We start from the raw sequence: 17,811 nt of genomic DNA, 5'->3' as shown, positions 1-17,811 counted from the left end.
GGAATTTTCCTAAGGTCATACAGCTAGTAAATGGGCAGACCGTCCATCCAAACCTAAATTACCTTTCTGCAGAGATGCGTCCTTTCCGGGGCAGGATGCTGTCCCAGTGAAGTGAGCCCACAATCCCATACTTCCAAAGTCTGAAGAGTGGGATGGATAGCCAGCCTCAGGGATATACCAGGAGGGCGGGTGGAAAGAAAAGCAAAGCTGGGGGCTCTGCAACACTAGGCAGGAGGAACAGAGGTCTACAGGGGTCTGTGGGCAGAATTCTGTAAGGGAGGGGCTTGGGGGAGCCCTGCGGCTGGAAGCTGAGTGGGCAGCGCAGGGCCCCTCTTCTTGCTTTACTAAGCAGGGCTGGGGCTAGGATGAGGCAATATGAGGCACTCACCACAGGTGCAGAATTTAAGGAGGTGTCAAAAACTTCAATAAGATAAATATTTTATTGCATTATTTTTAAAAATACAAATTAAATGCAAAAAAAATCCATGATGAACGAGTTATCAAAATTTTAAGTAATGACAGGCTCCAATCCTGCTCTTGCAGAGACTTCGGGAGTGCCTCACCCTAACCCCACGGATCCCGTCTTTATTTAAAATTTTGATGTTTATCATGGGTGTTGTAGGCTAAATAGTGACCCCCCTAAAATGTCCAAATCCTAATCCCTGGGGTCTGTGACTGCGTTATCTTACCTAATAAAGAGGACTTGGTAGACATGACTAAATTAAGGACGGAGAGATGATACCGGATCATCCAGGTCAGCTTCCTAGGAGGGAGGCGGAGGGAAGTCTGACTATAGATGTAGTGATGTAAAAAGGGAAGCGGAGACCGCAGTGATAGGGCCACAACCAAGGAAGAAGGGCAGCGTCTAGAAGAGTCCAGGGCCTTCTAAATGGAGCACACCTGCCGACTTCCGTCCATCTGGGGAATTTGGCGGGGGGGTGGTAGAGAGGATTCTGGCAGGCCTAACATGATGACCACATGGGCTGTGCTAGGCAGTGCCTGCTGGTCTGTGAGTGGGATAGTTACCGTGCAACTAGTCATAGAGCGCTAGCCCCCAGACTCCTGCATCCAGCTGCCCATGCAGCACCTGTCCCGGTTTAATGACAAATAGAACCCTCAAACTCAAACGTGTCCAGATGGACCTGCGGTCTTGCCGTGACCTCCCAAACCTGCTCTATGTCAAGTCTTCCCCTCTTGGCTAAGGACAGTTCTGTCCCCAAGGCCTCTCAGTAGGACCTCTCGGAGTCCACCTGCGGCCCCCGGTCTCTCACACCCCCATCCAGGGCTTGTCGGTCCTATTTCAAAACAGACTCAGAACGCGGTTACTTTCACTGCCACCCACCGAAGCAAAAGCACCCCTGACTCTTGCCCAGAGAAGCCCAAATATCTGTGTCCTGGCTTCAACTCGTCATTGTCCCTGGGGTGGGGGCACGGGGGTCAGCAGTCAGAATGGCCCTGTTCAGCTGTAGATCAGATGCCGTCATTCCTCAGCCCAAAGCCCTCCAATGCCCCCTGCCCCTTTCACTTGGGAGTAGGAGCCTAAGTCCGTGCAGGGGCTCAGGAGGCCTGGGCGCAGGCTCCTTCCTATCTGCCCTGTCCCTCGCCCCTCAGGCCCACCTGCCTCCACGCTGGTTCAAGATCACATCGGACGTGCTCTGCTGCAGCCCAGGCTCTTGCCTCGGTCTGGTGCGCCTCCACCAGACCTCCCTGCTCGCTTTCTCACCTCCCAACACTGAATGTCCTGCCCTCACCACTGTATTTAAAACTGCTGTTTGCACTCACAGGTTCACAGAATGTGGGCCCCAGACCAGCAGCATTAGCAGCACCTGCGAACTTGTCTGAAATACAAATTCTAGGGCATCAAGTGAGCTGGAAGCGGGCGGGCGGGGCCAGCAGTCTACTTTCACAGGCCTTCCTCTGGGCGACTCTGATGCTAGCGAACACTTGGGAACCACTGCTCTGTGTCTTGTGATTTAACTTTCCTGGTTAGTGGCCATCTGGGGAGTGGTCTGATCTCTCTTTTGCCCTGGCACGTTCCCTGCCTGCAGAGGGCAGGTGTGCTGTGTTTGCTGAATGAGTCAGGGCTACCTAGTATTGAGGGCACCTGGGTGGCTCAGTCCGTTAAGCATCTGCCTTCAGCTCAGGTCATGATCCGAGTCCTGGGATCAAGCCCCGCATCGGGCTCCCTGCTCAGTGGGGAACCTGCTTCTCCCTCTGCCTGCCGCTCCCCCTGCTTGTTCTCTCTCTCTCTCTCTCTCTCTGAAATAAATAAATAAAATCTTTTTTAAAAATCCAGTTATTAAAAAAAAGAGTGCTGAGCACTTGGCATCGATCTCTCTTAATTCCCATGACAATCCTGCAAAGAAGACACTTATTCCCATTTTGCAGAAAAAGACAGAGAGGGTAACTGGCATACCCAGGGTCACACAGCAAGCCAAGGGCAGTGCCAGATCACATGAGAACACAGCCCAATGCTGAAATCTGTGCTCACTCTGCCTCCCCTCACCCATGAGTGCAACTGGTGTCGCCAAGCACCTTCCTGTGCACATCAGACCCACCCCGAGGGCTTGCAGTCCTCTCCAGATACCCATGCAAGCACCCATCAATGTCAGGGAGCCCTAGCTACTCTATGGGCCCCTCCTCTCCCCTCTCACAGCGAGCTGGCTAGGAGGTGCTGCCCCTGTTCCCAGAGCTGGGCACAGAAGTCCAGAGATCCACAGGAAAGTGTTATCCTCTACACAAGATCAAGTCTTCTGATCCATGAACGTGGGAGGCCTTTCCATTTATTTAGATTTGTGTCGGTTTCTTTCAAAAATGTTTTGTCACTTTCAGAGTAGTAAGTTTTATACTTCTTTTGTTACATTAATTCCTTAGTATTCTCTTTTTTTTCAAGATTTTTATTTATTTATTTATTTAAGAGAGAGCAAGAGAGAGAGAGAGCACAAGCAGCGTGAAGGGCAGAGGGAGAGGTAGACTCCCTGCTGAGCAGGGAGCCTGATATGGGACTTGATCCCAGGACTCCGAGATCATGACCTGAGCCGAAGGCAGTCGCTTAACCGATTGAGCCACCCAGGCGCCCACCTAGTATTCTTTTCTTTGGGATGCTATTGTAAATGAAGATGTCTTAATTTCATTTTCAGTTTGCTCACTGCTCCTGAACAGAAATACAATTGATTTGTGTGTACTGACCTTATATCTTGCAGTCTTGCTGAATATTTTATGACTTTTAATTGTTTTCTAGTGGATTTCTTAAGATTTTCTGTACATGAGATCATGTTATCTGCAAATAAGAGATACATTTACTTCTTTCTTCCTTTCTGATCTGGATGTATTTTACGTCATTTTCTCGTCTAATTGCTTGGCCAGAACCTCCAGTACAGTGCTGAATAGAAGTGAGAAAAGTGAGAATCCATGTCTTCTTCCCGATCTCAGAGCAGAAGGATCTAGTCTTCCTCCATAAGTATGATGTTGTCTGTGAGTTTTTCGTAGATACCCTTTATCAAGTTGAGGAAGTTCCTTTCTATTCCTATCCCTAGGCCCTTGTATGTTTTTATTATGAGAGGGTGCTGGACTTTATTAAATGCTTTTTCTGAGTCTATGAGATGATTATGTGGTTTTTGTCTTTTCTTCTATTGATGTATTACAATTGTTGATTTTCAGGTGTTAAACCACCCTTGCATTCCTGGGACAAATCTCATTTGGTCATGGTATATGATCCTTTCATATATTGCTGGATTCAGTTTGTAAGCATTTTGTTGAGGATTTTTGCACCTAGATCCACAAGAGCTATTGGTGCTCCAGCCATTCTTCTCTCCCTCTGCTGTACCATCAATCTTTCATATTGCTGTTTTATCTCCCAACTCAAACAACAACAACAACAAAACAACCCTCTCTTTACCTGACTTCCCCTCCAGCTACTGTCCCATTTCCCTTTCCCTTTACAGCAAACTTCTTGAAACAGTTGGTTATTCTCACACTCCAGTTCCCTTCTTATCCTTTCTCACGAACCCACTATTCTCGGGCTTTATTGCCAGCACTCCGGCAGAACCACAGGTGCCCAAGGCAGCGGGAACTGTGCTCAACGTCCATTCTCTTCTCGTTGATCTGTCCACAGTACACGTTGTCACTGCTCCTTCTTCCCGAGACATTCTCTTCATTTGGCTCTGGATCCCCAACTCACTCCTGGCTCCTCTCCCTTACTTCTGAGCCCCCTCTGCTGGCTCCTCCTCTGCCCCTGACTTCTCACCTGGGAGCAGCTCAGGGTTCAGCCCTGGTCCTCTGCTGTCCCTACACTTGTTCCATGGTGTCTCACCCAGCCTCATGGCTTCAAACCCCATCTATGTGTCAAAAGCCCCCAAATTCTCTCTCCAACCCAGTCCTCTAATTCTCTAGACTTAAATGTTTAACTGCCTGCTGGACATTTAAACTTAGTCTCTAACAGGTCTCTCAGACTAAGCCCCAGTATGATCCCTCAATCTTCATTCCAAACACTGCACTTCCTGTGGTCTTTCTCATCTCAGTTAATGGCCTGGACCCAAACATCTTGGGATTACCCTTGACTTTTCCCATTCTCTTATACCTTTCTTCCATTCCATCAGGGCAATACTACTGCCTTTCCCTTAAAATATATCAAGAATTCAATTACATCTCATCACCAATACCACCCAGGACCAAGCTGCCACCATTTCTCACCGGCATTATTGAATAATGAGCTCTCACCCGATCGCCCTGCTTCTGTCCTTGATCTCTTCTCAGCACGTGGCCAAAGGGATCCTGTCAGAACCCAAGTCAGGCTCTGCCATTCTTTGTTCAAAACCCACTCATGGCACCAAGGTACTCAGGAAAAGCCAGGGTCACCATGATGACAAGGCCCTGCTGATTTACACCCCCTGCCTCTCTGACCTGTTTCCTGCTCTCGCCCTCTTCGCAGACTCTGCTCCAGGCACACCAGCTTCCTTGCTGTTCTTCCAGCACGGACACTGCCATCTCTGCCCCCGAAACTCTTTGCCCAGATACGCGTGTAATTCACCGTTTCATGGCCTTTCCTCAAAGGTCCTGAAACTCCGACCCCCATCATTCTTGCTTGCTCTCCCCCACCTTGTCTTTCTCCACTGAGCTTGTCGTCTAACCTGCAATGGGCTTCCTTATCTCACTTGTTTCCTGGTTTCCCTTCTAGAATGGGGGCTTCACGAGGGAGGGCATGGACCTTGTCTGTCCTGCTCACTGCTATACCCCCAGCCCCTAGAACACATTCCCAAGTGAATGAATGAATGACTGGCGCAATGAATGAATGAATGAATGCCCAGACAAGAGGTACCGCGGTCAGGGCCACCTCTGGGCAGGCCATCCACGGTAACAGGCTCCGCTGACCCCGTGCATCTGCCCCCCGCTTTCTCTGTGGGGACGGCTGGGCTCTCCCCTGACTGCAGCAGGCAGGCTGCCCGCTCCCGCCTGTCAGAGGTGGCCCGTTCTCTGCCACAACAAACATGCCTGAAAGGGCTCCCGGGCTCCGTGAGGAACAGTGAAAGGACTGATCCTCTAAGCCTCCTTTCCAGGGGAACCCAGGCTAATAACCGCTTTGCCAAGAGAGCTGCAGAGGCTGACTGCGCCCACCTGCGAGTGCCCGCGGCTTGCCCAGACACGTCTGGCATCGCTAACTCCCGGGATTTCTGCGTTTCCTCTACGCTGCGGGTAGAAAGGAGATAAGCGCCTTTGATGATGGTTCCTGTCTTAATTCTTCCACGTTCTTCAGCACACAGCCCGAGAAATTTGATAAATGCTGGGGGGCATTGGGAGGGACTCATCTGTGTTCTACGTGGGACTCTGAGAAGGGTCCCAGTTGTGCTCAAGCACAGAGGAGGAGGCCGGGAGGGAGGGGGCGAGAGAAAGACAGAGAGAGACGCAGACGTGTGGCCGGAAGCCGGCTCCCCGTGCAGACGGGCTGTGCCAGAGCCCTGCGCGGTCCAAGTCAAAGCACGACGGCGTCTGGGGTCAGAGCACCCACCTTCGTTTCTCAGCTTTGCTCCCTGACGGGCTGGGTAGTCTTGGGCAAATTACGTAGCCTCATGGGCCTTTAGTTTCTCTTTATTTTTGTTTATATTTTATATATTGAATTACGTGTATATCCAGAAATGTATTTCAGGCGTATGTGTGCAGATTACACATTATCGTAAAGTGAACGCCGGTGCAACTAGGACCACGATCCTGGCTTTTATGGCATTCATTTCTCTGCCTTTCTTTCTTTCTGCTGCCTCATTATCTATCCCCAAGTAATACAGTTTCCTGCTGCCCTATTTTTCAGCTTTATAGAAACGTAATTATACCTAGAGCATGCTACTGGGCCTCCCGAGTCCCACCGTACGTGTTTAGGATTCATGCGTGTTGCCAGGTGGAGCCGTAGTTAATTCTTTCTCATCGCTGGTGGGTTTCTGCTGCGAGAACGAATCATCTGTAGTTACTCAGTGCATTGTTCCCAAACACCGGGTTAGTGTCCGGCTGGCATGGGTAAGGCTGCTGGGAACGCGTGACCTGTACAAGTCACGAGCACTGTTTTGTTTGTTTGTTTGTTTGTTTGCTTTTTGAGAGAGCACGAGCAGGGAGAGGAGCAGAGGGAGAGAGGGAATCTCAGGCAGACTCCACACTAAGTGCAGAGCTGGATGTGGGGCTCGATCTCACAACCCTGAGATTGCGACCTGAGCCAAAATCAAGAGTCAGACCCCTAACAGACTGCACCCGCCAGGTGCCTCGTGCGCCCAGATTTCCACCCAGGACATGCAGAGCTGTGGAGCTGCTGGGGCCTCCGCGTGCTTAGCATCGACCGTCGCAGATCCTGCAGGTCTCCCTAGCGAGTTGCACAGGTGCCTGGAGCTGTCTGTGTCACCACTTGGTACCACCGCCTTTTTTGTTTAGGCTTTCTGGCGGGTGTAGTGCTTTCCCACGCACCTCCCTGAGCACCAGTGGGTGGAGCACGCTGCCTGGGTTCACTGGTCACGAGGATTTCTGTTTTGGTGAAGTGCCTGTTCAAGTCTCCTGCCCGAGCTTCTACTGGCTTGTCTGTCTTTGCGGGAGTTCGCAAAGCTCACCGTGTGAGCTTGTCTTTTCATTTTCCTAATCTGCCTTTTAAGAACAGATGCTCTTCATCCTGTGGAGGACAATTTATCAGCCTTTTCCTACAAGATTAATGACTTTTGGAACTCCTGCAAAAAATCTCTCTCTACCTGCGCTCAGGAGGCCTGGGTGTTCTCCTTCCCCCGGTGTTCAAAGGTGGCACCTGTCATCATCAAAGTCCAGCTGCATGAGGGCCTGTCTTTGGGCTCTACTTCGTTCCATGGGTTCAGTTTCAACCAGCCTGCACTGAAGGAAGTCTGTGAAGGCTGCAGAAATCCCTGGGTGGGCTTGGGTCTGGGGTCAAAGTTGCTGCGATCATCAGGGGCAGGGAGGCCATGGCTAACAGGGTGAGGCCATTTATGACACGCAGGAGAACACCTGACTTTGGAAATTCTATCGGCTCTCCTCCATGAGGATTCATGGCTCTCAGAAGGGTGGTCCGGCAGGCCGCGGCCGGCAATGGCAAAAGCGAGAGAGATGGCGAGGTGAGGCGTGAGGAAAGGGCTCAGCCTCTAGGGCACCCGGGGTCTGGAGATGGGCTCCAGGCCCCCACAGGCGAGCTTCTGCCACCGCCTGACCGTCCACCACTCAGACACTGTGCGGGGGAGAGGGGACATTCACGGCTCGCCCGGTCACAGGCCAGCAGCCCCTGGTCTCCACACTCAGCAGGGAGTTGGTGGCCCCAGCCCGGCCCGCAGGACGACCCCTCCTACAAGCTCTTTCTTGATGACTGCAGAGGGCCACCAACCTACAGAGACAGCAACTGCACAGCCAGGGGCCATCCTTCCTTTCTCTCGCACCCCACGTCCCTCAGCAAAGCCCGGCAGCTCCACCTTCAGAACCCTGCGGCCGGGCTCGCTTCACCGTCTCCTCCACTCCCATGCCAGCCCTGGCCCCCCTCACCCGTGTCTGAGGGCTGTCTCAGCCTCCTGCGCCCCCTCTTGTCTCTCGATGCTCCACTGCTCACGTGGCGGCCAGAGGGCCCTTTATAAATCTGAGCCAGGTTGTGTCTCTCTCCTGCTCAGAGCCCTCCTTGGTGCCCCATCAATTTAGAACAAAATCTGAGATCCCCACCACGTCCCCAAGGCCTCGGTGACCTCTCCTGCTTCACGTCCTCCACTCTCCCATCCTCACTCCCTGAGACCCGCTGGCTTTCCCAAGATTCCGTGTTCACATCACTCATTCCCACCTCAGGGCCTTTGCACTCGCTGATTCCTCTGCCTGAATGCTCCTCACCCAGCATTCCCCTGGCTCTCTTGGCCACTTCATTGAGCTGGCTGGGCTACAGCATCTAACACAGCATCCCCTATCATCCTACTGAGCTTTACTTCATTACGTTTCTCTCTACTCGACATCATGTGACACTTTTACTGCTTATTATCTGTCTCCCGCCAACGAAGGATGGGGGGAGGGTGGAGGAATCCTCTATTTTGTTTATCACTGAACTCCTAGTGCCTGGAATAGAGCGGGTACGTTTCAGGCACCCAATCAGTCCTCCTAGTCAAGGCGGAGGGAGTAAATGGCGGCTACTGCTGTGAGATGGGACCCGGGAGCAGGCTGTGTGCGTAGCACAGGGGCCCCATGTGGCTACAGCGAGGCACGGCAGGGGGAGGGACACCGCGCCTAGTGCACACCACCTCACGGACGTCTACTGTCCAGCAGGGCTCTGGATGCAGCGAGGCAGGCATGCGCCCGCCACCGGAGTCTCACTAGAGGAGGGCATGTTTTGGAAAATTGCCCTGATGTCCCCCGCCGCCACCCCCCTGGCGCACAGGAGGTGTGACTCTTGGGGGCTGGCAGCAGACGAGTCCAGCACAGCCTGCCTCCTGTAGGCCACTCAGGACTCAGCCAGTGAGCCCTGGGCGAGAGGGGTCTTGCGGGCTCAGTGCAGGGCGGAGGGCCATGATTACCTGAAGGCAAGGGTTCTAGAGGGTGAGCATGCGATCTACGGGCAGTACCTCCGCCAAGTGGGGCCCAGATGACCCGGCGGATGGCCTGCACCCAGTCTTCCATGTCACGCTGGGAGCTGGCCATGAGCAGGAGCGCCTCGGGGGTGGCCGGCACCTTCTCCCGCTCCCCAGCACCACCTGCAAGACAGGAGACACAGGCTTACTGCAAGGACCCGTGCAACAGCGACCGCGACAGCACTCTCCACCCCAAGGCCAGTGAGCCTCTTCTTCCCTGCTGTGGGAGGAGGCCGCCTCTCCCAAACCTCTCCGCAACGGCCAGGCTTCTGGTTCTGTTTTGGCAGCCCCCTGCCCCCTGCCCCCACCCCTTTCACACTTCCCACTGTCTGTCTTTGGGGCCCTTCCAGGTTGCAGTGTAATACCTTGGTCTTTGTTACATTTCCACATCAAAATGGAAATCATTAGAGCACCCCCAGCCCCCACTATTAGGGAAAAAGCACTCAGATCTGAGGCAACCTTGGAGAAGCACAGAACCCGGAGTAGCCTCACTACGTATTGTGTTTTTTTTTTTTTTTAAGATTTTATTTTTTTATTCATGAGAGACAGAGAGAGAGAGAGAGGCGGAGGGAGAAGCAGGCTCCCAAGGAGCAGGGGGCCTGATGCGGGACTCGATTCCAGGACCCTGGGATCATGACTTAAGCCGAAGGCAGACGCCCAACCATCTGAGCCACCCAGGCACCCCGTATTGTGTTTTAAATCCGCTTTCCACCTCCTGATTACAGTGAAACATCACTATGTGCTTTTAACTTAGGCTCTGACATCACAGCCTGAAGATGAGACCCGGTTCTCCAGAAGTAGCAACGTTACAGAGCCTTGCTGTTAAACCAGCATGAAGCAGAACGCTCCAGAATTCTCCACCTATCCCTGCTCTCACCCACCCCACAATCCTGTCACCCCTCACAGACAAGACAGCCTGCAGGGGTCAGTCTGATAGTGGTCACAGCAAAGCCCCGAAGGACCAGGAAGCAGAGGAGAGTGCTCTGAGAGATAGAGCACAGGTGGGGTGCGTCCTCGCTGAGGGGGCACCGAGCAAGGCCAGCAGTCTGGGGAGGCCCGTGCGGCCCAAAGCTCAGGAGGGTGGCAAGCAAGGAGATAAGCTTGCTGGGACCCCAGGATGCCTTCTGCACACCCAAGCCTTGTCCCCGCTGGGCAGCAGGGCTGTGGAGGCAGAGCGGAGAGGAGCCAGGGGAGAGACAGCAGAGCCCGAAGCCGGAGAGGTGGCCCCCATGGTTTGGTGGGCTGCCGTGGTCATTCACGGGGTGTGGGCGCTGCCACTGAGGTGGGGGCTGGGGGGAAGCCAGGTGCCACCAGGAAGCTTCTCTATAGAAGTTTCTCTGAACCAGTGTCTCAAGATGACTCAGAAGAAAGGGATCTAGGACTCCAAGAATTTGTTGTAGTTACTTGCTTGTCCTAAGTACGCACTTTTGTACCTAGTCTTGACTTCACGTTTTAAATTCTTTTTCCCTAAGAGAGCCACTCGTGTCGCATAAGCTTCATTCAAGTTCCCACCAAACTTGGATCCATCCTGCCCAGAGGTCGGCAGGTGCTCTCCTGCCCAGCTGTGCCCCTGCCTAGAGTCCTGCCCTCCTGAGGCTCTGAGCCTGCACGTTTAACTTTTTGTGAATGTTTATTTATGCATATTTTTATATACCCACGCTCAACTTTTTAAGAAACGGCCACAAGTGATTTCCCAAGTGAGGGCACCATTACGTTCTGGCCAGCAGAGTACGAGAGCTCCAGGGCTCCACTCGCCAGCACCGGGTGTGGTCAGTCCTCTCACTCTAGCCATTCTGATGCGTGAGCAGAGGTAGAGCATCGGGTTTAAATTTGCAGCTCCCAGATGACTAATGATCTTGGACATCTTTTTTAGGTACTTCACTGCCATCCGTGTATCTTCTTCAGTGAAATATCTGTTGAAATCATTTGTTCATTTTTGAAATTGTTCATTTTTTCCTTATTGAGTTTTGAGAGTTCTTTACATATTCCGGATACAAGTTCTTTATCAGATCTATACTCTGCAAATACTTCTCCCTGTCTGTGCCTTTTCTTTTCGTTCTCTTAAGAGTGTATTTACAAGAGCAAGGGCGCCTGGGTGGCTCAGTTGTTAAGCATCTGCCTTGGGCTAAGGTCGTGATCCCAGGGGCCTGGGATCAAGCCCCGCATTGGGCTCCCTGCTCAGCAGGAAGCCTGCTTCTCCCTCTCCCACTCCCCCTGCTTGTGTTCCCTCTCTCGCTGTCTCTATCTCTGTCAAATAATAAAATCTTTAAAAAAAAGAGTATATTTACAAGAGCAGAAGTTTTTAATTTTAGTGAAGCCCAATGTATCCATTTTTTTTTTCTTTTATGGAATGTGCTTCTGGTGTTGTATCTAAGAAATCTTCACTTAACCCAAGGTCATAAGTTTTCTGCTAGAAGTTTCGTGGCTTGAGGATTTACATTTAGGTGTATGAGTTAATTTTTGTATTTGGTGCAAGGCATGGATTGAACTTCATTCTTTTGCATATGGATGTCCACTTTTTCCAGCACCATTTGAGGAACAGACTGTCCTTTCTCCGCTGACCTCCCAGTGCACCCACACGGGTGATGGTGGCCACCTGCACAGACAGTTTTATTTCTTCCTTTCCAATCTGGGTGCTTTTTATTTCTTTTTCTTATCTAATTGCACTGACTAGAGCCTCAAACATAATGCTGAACATAAGTGGTGAGAGCAGACATCCTCTCTTATTCTTGATCTGATGGGAAAGGCACCAAGCTTTTCATCAGTAAGTAGATCTGCTGTAGAATTTTTGTAGATGCCCTTTCTCAGGCTGGAGAATTTTTCATCTGTATTCATGAGGGATTTTGGTCTGTGGTTTTCTTTTCCTAGAAGGCCTTTGTCTGGTTTGGGTACTGGGGTCACACTGGCCTCACAGAATAAGCTGGTAACTATTCCTACCTTTTCATTTTTTTGGAAGAGTTTGTGTACAGTTGCTATTATTTCATACTTTAAATATTTGGTGGAATGCAATGGTGAAGCCACCTCGACATGGAGTTTCCTTTGTGGGAAGGTCTTTAATAACAAATCCCATTTCTTTAATACATACATGTATTTTTTCTTGAGTGAGCTTTGGTAGTGTGTGTTTTTCAAGGAATTTCTTTCATCTCAGTTGTCAAATGTACTGGCGGAAAGTTGTCCATAATATACCCTTAGGATCCTTTTAACATTTGGAGAATCTGTAGTAATGTCACCTCTCTCATTTCTGACGTTGATCATTTGTGTCTTCTTTTTTCCCTCTGATCAATCAGTATTGTTAGGGGCTTACCAATTTTTTTGATCTCAAAAACCTAGCTTTCTGTTTTACAGATTTTGTTTATTGTGTTTCTGGTTAGCAAACTTTTTTTTTTAAAGGGCTAAATAGTAAATATTTTAGGTTGTCAGGTCATATGGTCTCTGCCATAACCACCCACTCTGCTGTTGTAGCTAAAAAGCAGCCACAGACAATATGTAAACAAAAGGGCACAGTTGTGTTTGTGTAAAATTTTATTTCCAAAAAGAGGGAGCCAGCCACAGGCTGTAGTCTGCAAATGTGTATTCTAGCTCATTGATTGCATCTCTGATCTTTGTGACTTCTTTTCATCCGTCTACTTTAGGTTTCATTGGGTCTTCTTTCTCTAGTTGCTTATAGTGATTAGTGCTACACCAAGTACTGCTTCCAGGCACCCCGCCCCCAGATTTTGGTATGTTGTGTTGTGTTCATTTAAGTCAGCTCAAAATATTTTCAACTCCAAATAACTTCCCTTTGGATTTCTTCTTTGACCTATGAGTTATTTGGAAATGTGTTAGTCTCCAAATTGGGGGAATTTTCCAGAAATCTTTCTGTTATTGATTCCTAATTTAATTCCATTGTGGTCAGATAACACATGTTGTATGATTTAAATCCCTTTAAGACTTGGTTTTGCCCCAGAATATGGTCTGGCCTGGTAAGCGTTCTCTGAGCACTGTTTCTGATGAGAAATTGGCTGCCTCCCCGGCTCCACCGCATTTTGGTTCCTCTGCATGTAATGTGTCTTTCATCTTTTTCAGCTTCTGAGCAATTTGATTATGATGTGCCTCAGTATAGTTTTCTTCATGTTTCTAGTACTTAGGACTCATCGAGCTTCTCAGATTTCTGGATTTATAGTTTTCATAAAATTTGGAAATGTGGGGCCATTATGGCTTCAAATATACTCTTCCGTCCCCTCTCCCCATTTTGAGATTCCAAGTACATGTATATTAGCAACTGGAAGTTACCCTAGAGCTCACTGATACTCTGTTTATTCTTGTTAAATTCTCTTTTCTCTGTGTTTTATTTTTGGATAGTGTGGTAGGTAGTACAATAGTCCCCAAAGACACCGACTTCCTAGGCCCTGGGACCTGTGACTGCATTAGGCTACAGGGCAAAGAAGAATCAAGGTTGCAGATGGAATTAAGGTTGCTCATCAGTTGGGCCTTAAGGTAGGAAGATCCCCCTGGATTATACGGATGGGCCCACTGTAACCACAAGGGTCTTTAAAAGTAGAGGAAGGAGAGTCAGAGAGAAATCTGACCACGTACAGGTGACAGTGATGCGACGTGAGGGCTCAATGGCCATTTTTAGCCTCAAAGATGGAGGAAGGGGGCCAGCAGCTGAGAGAGACTGGCAGCCTCTGGAAGCTGGAAAAATCAGGACAATGGATTCTCCACTAGAACCTTCCAAAAGGAACTCAGCCCTACCGACACCATGATTTAAGCCCAGGGAGACCTGTGTCCGACTTCTGACCTACAGAGCAAGAAGATAATACATTGTGTTGTTCAAGCCAAGAGTTTGTCGTAATTTGTTACAGCAGCAACAGAGAACTAGACAATTTTGATTGCTATCTTCAATTTATCAATCTTTTTATCATCTTCTCTGTCTAACCTGCCATTAATTCTATCTAGTATATTTTTATCTCATACGTTTTAGGTTTGATCTCCAGAAGATTGATGTGGGTCTTTTTAAAAATAGTTTTCATGTCTCTACTTTACTTTTTGAACCTATGGAATACAGTTATAAAATCTGTTTTAATGTCTCTGTCTGCTAATTCTAATAGTGTCATCTCTAGGTTGGTGTCGGTTGATTGATTTTTCTCCACATTGTGGGTCCTATTTTCTTGCTGCTGTGCAGGCCTGATATTTTTTATTAGGTGCCAGACACTGTGATTCTTAAATGGTTGGGTGCTGAACATCTGTGTATTCCTCTAAAGATTCTTGAGTCCTGTTCTGGGATGAAGTTAGGTTACTTGGAAAGGGTTTGATCCTTACAGACTTCGCTTCTAAGGCTTCTTAGGTGGGTCCAGAACACTCAGGAGAGAGCTAATTATTCCCCACTGCAAAGGGAAAACCCTTTGTGTTTTCTATGCAATGCCCCATGAATCATGAGGCTTTCCAGGAGGGCAGGTGGGGTCAGGCACTATTCCCTGCCCTGTGTGAGAGGGCACACTGCTGCCTGGAATCCTCTCCAGTGGTTCTTTCCTCAGGCTCAGGTCATTTCCTCACATGCACACAGCTCCTTCCCCTGGGTATTCCATCCTGAAAACTCTAGATGCTTTGGTCTCTCCGTCTCTAGGCTCTGTGTCCTTAATGCATGGAGTCTAATGGGCTCCACCTGGATTTCCCCTTTCTGCATCACAGCCTGGAACTTTCTCAAGGCAGTAAGCTGGGGCATGTGTAGGGCTCACCTTGTTTGCATCCCATCTTTTGGGGATCACAGCCTTTCACTGAGTAATGTTTAGAATCTTAAATGTTTCATATGACTTGTCCTTTCTTGGGGGGGGCGGTTTAGGTGAGAGAGCAAATTGGTCCCTGTTGCTCCATCTTATCCAAAAGTGAAAGACCTGCTACCACTTTTTAAAGACCTACTATATGTAAAACACCGTGCAAGATGCTTAAAACACAGCCACACTTAGTCTTCATGAACACCATAGGAAGGAGTGTTACTGAACCCATTTTACAGATGAATAAACTGAAGCTCTGAGAAGTTACACATTTAGCTCACAAGCAAACAAGTGGAAGGGCCAGGATTCAAACCTAGGTTTGTTCAACTACACACTCATTCTCTATTTATAATATAGAACCTCCTCTGGCAGTGGAGGGCAATGCATGGAAGATAAAATAGGTCATTAAGGCAAACTCTGGGGTTTTCTACAGCATTCAATTATTTATGTGGACTTTTTCCTCTGCTGCTTAGGAAAGAGGTGTCTTAGCTTTAGTTAAAGAAAAAAATCATAACAGCCAATTATTTCAGGAAGAAGTACATCATGAAAGCGGAGGATCTCTTGCTACTGTTTTTGGTTTTCCCCTGTCCTTTTCTAAACCAGTCTGTGTGGCCACTGTTTTCAGCCCATCCTGACACAGGTGCAGGCCTCTGAGGCCTCCTTGAACGGGGCTGAGCCCAACCTGGGGCCCACCCTCGACTCCAGCAGGGGGAGCGCGGTGACTTCATGTCCCCAAGTGTCAGTCACACCCCACAGCCTGGATGGTGAAGAAAATGTAGGTTGGCTGCTACCTTTTCAGGAGAATGAAAGGAGTTACTCCCCTAGCTCAGCACCTGGCCTCTGACAAGCACTCTTTAAATGCTCGCCTTTATTATCACATTCAGTTAACTACAACAGAGAGCAGACTTTTCCCACCTCAGCACTACTGATACTTTTTCCCTGGGGTGACGACCGGTGGTCTTGTGCAGAGAAGGATGTTTAGCGGCATCCCCAGCCTCTTCCCACCAGATGCCCATAGCAGCCTGTCCCTCTCTCCCAGGCTGGCCACCAAAAAAGTCTCCATATATTGCCAAGGGTCCCTTGGGGGGCAGAACTTCCCCCAGTTAAGAATCAGATATAGAGCAACCAAATGTATGCTTCCTCTGAGTCTAAATTTAGTCTTTTACAATTCAACAGTTGTGTGACGTCCCACAGGCAGAGTACGGCTGGTCTGAAAATCATCACGACCTTCTCTATCCCGCCAGCCTCCTCTTGTGTTCCTACCTCAGGGCCAGGCAATCAGGTACCTCCGGCAGAAGGTTAGGGTCACCTGGCCTTCCCCCCCTTCCTTGTCCCCACACTGACCCACACTGTCCTCTGTGCAGTCTCAAGACTTTCTGTGATGACCATGCCATCCCTATGCTGATGACTTCCGAGTTCACTGTCCCCTGCCCTCCAGACCCAGTATCCACTGCCTGCCCCACAGCTCCACCGGGATGTCTCAGGAACCTCCCACTTACCTAGTACGAAAGCCACTCTGGATCTGCCCCACCCTCCCCTTCTCTGGTCAGGGCAACTCCCTCTTCTAGCTACTCAAGTGGAAACCAGATACACCCTCAGCTCTGTTCTCTCACATTTCACATCCATTCCTATCAGTAAGTTCCCTGGTTCCTCTGTCAAAAGATATTCAAAATCTGACCACTATTCACTGTTCCACCTCGTCCTGGCCACCGTCTTTTCACATCTGGGTCACTGGTGTGGTCTCTAGGCCCTGGCTTGCCCCTACGGTCTGTTCTCAATATGGTGGCCACAGTGGCCCAGTAAGACCCACACCAGCTCACACGCCTCTGCTCAAAGCAAAAAGTGGCCCTCGAAGCAGAGTCCTTACAATGATCTGCCAGGCGGCTCCCTCCCACCCCCACCCCACCCCAGCCTCCCAACCCTCCCGCTACTCCTCTGACTTCATGGCTTTCATGGCTGCTCTCTCCTCAGCTCTCAGCCATTACTCCCATTACTCAAACCACCAGGCATGCTCTTGCCTGAAGGTCTCTGCCCCTGCCCTTGCTGTTGCCCCAGAAGCTGTTCTCCCAGACACAACCTTGCCTCCTTCAGGTCTGTCCTCAAATGTTGCCTTCTTGGGGCATCTGTCCTGATCACCCTATTTAAATGTCATCATCCACTGCAACCCATGCCTCTTCCCGGCCTTGATTTCTCCACAGCACTTAGCACAATCCAGGACACATATAGTTTATGTGTTTACGTGATATGCTTATTTATACTGTTTATTTTTGGGCCACCCCACTCCGTCCATCTTAGCAGCAACTCCAGCACACCAAGCAATGCCTGGCCCGGGGAGGGCATGCAGAGAGTCTGTGATGAATGGAAGGTTAATTGCAGTGGCAGCAGAACCAAGGTGATGGGCACACAAAAAGCACTCGCTCTAAGGTAGGTGTGATGTCAAAGAATCGATGAGCATCACGTCTGAACACTCACAAAGGAAGTGGTGCCATTATCCCAATCTTACAGGAAAGGAAACTGAGGCCCAGAGATGTTTAGAAGCATGTCCAAGCTGTAAAATCAGTGAACTAGGACCCTAGGCAGACTGGTTCCTGACTCTGCCCCCACTCTGTTCAAGGGACTGGCTCCCAGGTGACCCAGCCAGGACCCCAATCCAGCTTTTCTTGTTTCCAGCTGGGCCTTTCTTCCTCTCTGAGCTCCTCAGTTTAAGAAACTCCCTTTGTGCATGAGCCTTTCTTTCCACCCATGCAAGGGGCTTTGGTGGAGAGAGGGTGACTCCAAAATGCAGTGGATCCTGGTAGGGGTTCCAGGACAGGAACCACTCTCTCTCAACTTTTCCGTATAAAAATTTTTTATAATAAAAAGAAAAAAAAGAGTAAATGATATTTATGAAAGCATTTTTTAAACTACTGTAGTGCAAAGGACTCATTCTAGGACATTCAGGTGAAAAAATTGTCATTCCGATGTAATTAATCAAACACTATCTGTAT

General features: G+C 49.6%; 1 protein-coding gene across 10 annotated transcripts in view; it reads right to left on the bottom strand.

The window, feature by feature from the left end:
- The window catches only part of ARHGAP22 (Rho GTPase activating protein 22), a 173,851-nt gene that overhangs the window by 19,774 nt on the left and 136,266 nt on the right, over positions 1 to 17,811 (bottom strand). For 9 of the 10 annotated variants that reach the window (XM_028098519.2, XM_088020053.1, XM_088020052.1 and 6 more), the window contains one exon: positions 9,018 to 9,194. In XM_028098519.2, coding sequence (XP_027954320.2) covers positions 9,018 to 9,194 — 177 coding nt within the window. The remainder of the gene's footprint in view (positions 1 to 9,017; positions 9,195 to 17,811) is intronic. The other variant, XM_028098518.2, reaches the window with a different exon arrangement.

This window comes from Eumetopias jubatus, unplaced genomic scaffold, assembly GCF_037043125.1.
Source record: "Eumetopias jubatus isolate StellerSeaLion01/CBP00866 unplaced genomic scaffold, mEumJub1_p1.0 scaffold_17, whole genome shotgun sequence".
Classification (NCBI taxonomy): domain Eukaryota; kingdom Metazoa; phylum Chordata; class Mammalia; order Carnivora; family Otariidae; genus Eumetopias; species Eumetopias jubatus.
This window is presented reverse-complemented; position numbering and strand designations above follow the sequence as displayed.